This window comes from Palaemon carinicauda, chromosome 9 (genome assembly GCF_036898095.1).
Source record: "Palaemon carinicauda isolate YSFRI2023 chromosome 9, ASM3689809v2, whole genome shotgun sequence".
Lineage (NCBI taxonomy): Eukaryota > Metazoa > Arthropoda > Malacostraca > Decapoda > Palaemonidae > Palaemon > Palaemon carinicauda.
This window is the reverse complement of record NC_090733.1, coordinates 92327415-92332414: the sequence shown is the minus strand read 5'-3', so window position 1 is coordinate 92332414 and position 5000 is coordinate 92327415. Positions and strand designations below refer to the sequence as shown.

The window sequence follows — 5000 nt, the reverse complement described above, 5'->3', positions numbered from 1 at the left end:
TCTGTTATGGACGATTTCAAAATATTCTACGTAATGCAGCATCGAAATTGCCTTTATAAATGCAAAAAAATAGCATTATAAAGACATATGATTGAGAAAAAATCCAGCCACTACCTTTTATTGTGTTTAAACATCTGGTGAAACAATATTTAGGTTTTTAACATCATTTTGAACGAGAACTTACTAAATTTAAAGACATTATAAATATGTTCATTAATTATTACGCAAAGACGCATAATTTTGGGTTAACCTTAGTTTCGTAGTCGAGCTTCTTTGACGATTTATATTGCCACACGATTGTCTTATTAGGTCATGTTCAATGAGTGACAAAGATAAATGATTTTTTCAATATTTAAAAAAAAACAAAAAAAATTCCCTGAACAACTAATCATTGAAATATATCTTGCAATAAGAATCTTCTGTGTTTACTCGTTTTCGTTCGTCACATACATTCCATCTGTTTTAAATCATTCTCTTTAAGCAATAGCTTAATCTCAAACTTTCATAATATTCTTCTTCTAAGAGATTGATTGATTGATTTGGAGTTTTCTGGCATCGTGACATGGAAGGCTATTGACGCTAAGGATAACACAAGTATCTCCCAAAGCTCCAAAAATTTTATTAATGAAAGTAGAGCTGCCAAAGTTGCAGTGCAGGAAATTTGGTATCCATGTTGGCGGATTTAATCGAACACCTAAAATACGTGATGGTGAAATCTCTTGCCGGCTGCTGCTAGCAGCGCACCTTTACAATGGTCTTAAGGCCTGTTTAGAAATCTGGCAAATTCTTGTGTGTGTATGTGTATGGAGAGAGAGAGAGAGAGAGAGAGAGAGAGAGAGAGAGAGAGAGATGCATACACAGGATTTCGAATTTCGCGCCAATACAAATTCTCTATATGAAATACAATACGTAACAATTAAGAAACCAATGCTTTACTGATTGTCCTAGAATTATACAGCTGTTCAATAAATTATGTTTGTTAGGAAACTACATCTGTAGAGTTTATCTTATAACTACCAGGGTTCTGTGAATAATAATGAGAAAATGGTAGCACACGCAACCCCCTTTCACCTAGCCGAGGGAAGACGAGAGGTGAGCATGACCGAAAAGATATAAACACACACACACACACACACACATATATATATATATATATATATACATAAATTATGTGTATGTATAATATGTTTATACATATAGCCAAACCCTTGCTCTTTATTATACATGGGAGATAGATATTTAGTGTTTTATATAAGATATGATGATATGATTTAACGATAAACGGTAAAATCAAATACCCAAAAAATATGGTTCAAATCATGTAAAAAACGATAAGTAATAATTTGTATTCTCTAGTTTTTTATCGCAGAGAAAGAGATTTATATCTAACTAGGTACTTTTAACTAACTATGTTATGATTATTTACAAATTCACATAGATAATGAACAACAGAGTTGTTATTGTGTTTTAGTTTGACTGAGATATGCTGTCATGATAGTTAGTTTTTGCAGTATCGTTTGATTTGCTTGCGTAACCTCTTGTTTTTTCATAAGTATAAAGATCTTTTCTTTCACAAAAATTAAAGTTCCCGAAAATTCCTTGAATTTCCCTTTACGAACTTACATGTTCTATATTTTTGTGCCATGAGCAAATGCGATCATATTTGCATAAAGATCACCTAAAATGAAATAAACCGTACAATTATAGATACTAGCAGGACTGAAAGATCTTTACTTAAACTAAATAAACAAGATAGGAAAGTTATTGCCTGAAAATTGTAAAAAGTTGTTAACTACTGGAGGAAATTTTCAAAAAAGCTATATTTATTTAAATCGGTGATTCACATTTTTATTTACTAAGCCTAATTATAACAATGGTTATTTCTGTACTGTTCGCTTTATATCTGAATATCAAGTGGTAAAACATCTTTAGAAATGATATTTGGAGATATTCTAGTAAAAATCCTCATATTTTTCCTTTAAAGTAACAAGCAAATCAATAAAGATACATCAACTTAGGAAAGCCAGTCCCAGTTAGATCTAAAATATAAGCTCCATAGAAATATGATGGTACCAATTTGATGAAAATTCTTTATAATTTAAAATCTCTTGGGATCTGGATTATTATTATTATTATTATTATTATTATTATTATTATTATTATTATTATTATTATTATTATTATTATTATTATTATTATTATTATTATTATTATTACTATTATTATTATTATTATTATTAACAGCTAAGCTATAACCTTTGTTGGAAGAGCAGGATGCCATAAACCCAATGGCTCCACAGGGAAAAATAGTCTAGTAAGGAAAGTAAATAAGGAAATAGATAAACTAGAAGAGAAGTAATGAACAATTAAAATTAAATATTTTGAGAGCAGTAACAACATTAACATAGATCCTCCATACATAAACTAAGAAAAAGAGACTTATATCAACCTGTTCAATATAAAAGCATTCGCTGTAAGCTTGAACCATAACAAAATGTAACTTAACACCCTCACCTGTAATGTGCACGAGCAGCACATCAGAAACATACAAAAAATCACAGCAGCCGTAACCCTGATCCTCCATTTACGAAGCCAGGGGATGCGGTCGAGCATGCTGGGAATGGATGCTTCAACGGATATAAACTGTAATTGACAAAGTATTTTTTTTTCCACGGTGAAAAGTCGTCGCATACTGAATTCAATTTTAGGAAATGAGTGCTTTTTATATCCATATTCAATATTCTCTATGTCAAAGGCAATAAAGGAAAAAATGCTTTGACAAATATGATTACGTTAAAGTTGAGGAGGGAATAATAACTTTTTATAATTAAATATATTTTTCGTATTCAGATTTAAGATTTTCTATGTTAAAGGCAATAAAGGAAAAAAAATGCTTTGACAAATATGATTATGTTGAAGTTATTAAGGGTATAAGGCAACATGGAAAAAAAAAATCTTTGATAAATAGGATTACGTCGGAGTTGAGAAGAGAATAACTTTATATAAATAGAATTATTTTTCATATAAGATTTATGATTTTCTATGTATCAGAAATATCAAAGGCACTATGGGAAAAACAATGCATCGACAAATATGATTTTGATAAGTTGATAATAATTTTTTATATACGTATTTAAAATTCTCTATGCATCAGAAATGCCAAAGGCCAGGGCCGGATTAAGCTGGTGGGAGGCCTGGGACCCACTCAGGTGGGAGGCTCCTTTCCAACTCCTATTGCATACATTACAAAATATAGTCTAAATAATCTAGTAGCCAAAATACAGTAATACTAATATATTAGTAGGAAAATTTTGTTTAGCAAATACTACAATGGAACTGGTCTTCTGATGCTATTCATATGGGTAAATACAAAATAAAATAGGCATAATTTGTTCTTACTATATGTTTTACACATATACAGTTACCATTAATCATATAAAAACAACCAAGTAACTAACACATAATTCCTACATATATGCATAGCCAGGATTACTTTCTCGACGCTTTTCTTGATTTCTATATTGCAAATTCACTGGTGATTTCGTTAAAGTTCAGTTCACGCAATATATCTGACTCGAGGCTCATCATAGTCTGAATTAAAACCCGTTTCTGTTTCATGAATATCCTTAATCTGTTTTCAACTAATTTTAGCTTTGACAAAGAGCGCCCCCTACTGCAGTTTGCCACCATCAAAACAACAAAACAAAGTATATTCGTAGGGCTATGACTGTGTTTGTGAAAGTGTCTTGCACACTCTTTTCAAATATAAGTCTATACAGGAAAAGCTCAGTGTTGATACCTACCTATTGGTTCCTCAACTGTGAATATATTAGCAAGCATTACAAACTGGCACAGTTCCTTCTTAAATACAAAATCCAAGTAATCTGGATATGCCCTGATGAGTTGCGTTGCTGTGTAGTGAATATCGTCTGAAGAAAGATTTTGCAGATGTCTAAGAAAACAAAATTGACTTTATATCTGTTTGTATGCTTCTAAACGTTGGTCGAGAGAAGAAATAAACTGATAAATGACAGGCATCAAAGTTTGTGTTCTGTATTTTTAAGAAGGGCTGAGTTGTACTTCTGCATGTTTAAATCCAATGGGTTAAGACGCACATTTGGTGCTTCTGGCGAGATTTATTCTGCTTATAGTATGCTGAACCAGACTGGAAACAGTTGTTCAACTTCTTTCTCATAATTGTGAGAGGAGTCATGCTGTGATGGAACATAGTCATTCAAGCTGGTCAGTGATGCCACAGCAGTAGTTAGATCAAGTTTTGCGTGCTGTCGAGTTTTATTAGATGCATCTGTTCTTTGCAGAATATCATTCCGAAGGTGGTATAATTCCTGTTTCAAGGTGATTCATCTGTTTAACAGTTCTGGTTCACAGCGTCCACATCTTTTTTCTTCAATGTCATAAAAAAACATTTTTAAGTACCTCCTTAACCTGTTCATAATCATGCTAAAGAACCATAGTTTCAAAAGCTCTGCAGGACATCGCGTTGTTGTGACACGTTTGAGAGTCAATGATGAATCACTATTCTTTTAAGGCCTTATACAGATATTGATACCGATGGGTTGAAATTGTGAAGAAAAGAAACAGCTGTTCAAAACATTCAAAGAAATGAACAGCACATGAGCAGCATGCTACATCATTTTTACAAACTAGGTTAAGTGAATGTGCTACACAAGGGATCCAGTATGCAAGACTGTTCTCCTGTCTCACTCTTGCATGAAGACCTTTGTATTTACCACTCATTGCTAGGAATCATTGTAGCTTTGTCCACGGCAGTTTAAAAGGTCTAGGTCATATCTCTTAAAGTATTCCATCAAAGCACTGAACATATTTTCAGACCCATGCCCTTTGTTTGCCATAAAAGTTATAAAGCGTTCAAAAGGTCTATCTTTCTCCATGTACGTCAATATAAGGGTCAGTTAGTCAATGTGGGCTGTACAAGAAGCGGAGTCCAAAGAGACTGAGTAGTATCTTGACTTCTTCAC

The 5000-nt window shown here is 32.5% G+C and overlaps 1 protein-coding gene across 1 annotated transcript in view; it reads right to left on the bottom strand.

Annotated features, from left to right (window-relative positions):
- Positions 1-5000, bottom strand: part of LOC137646806 (sodium-dependent noradrenaline transporter-like) — a 16401-nt gene that overhangs the window by 3189 nt on the left and 8212 nt on the right. The window contains exon 6 of the mRNA XM_068379893.1: positions 2515-2643. Within this exon, the coding sequence (XP_068235994.1) occupies positions 2515-2613 (99 nt within the window). The 5' untranslated portion in view covers positions 2614-2643. The remainder of the gene's footprint in view (positions 1-2514; positions 2644-5000) is intronic.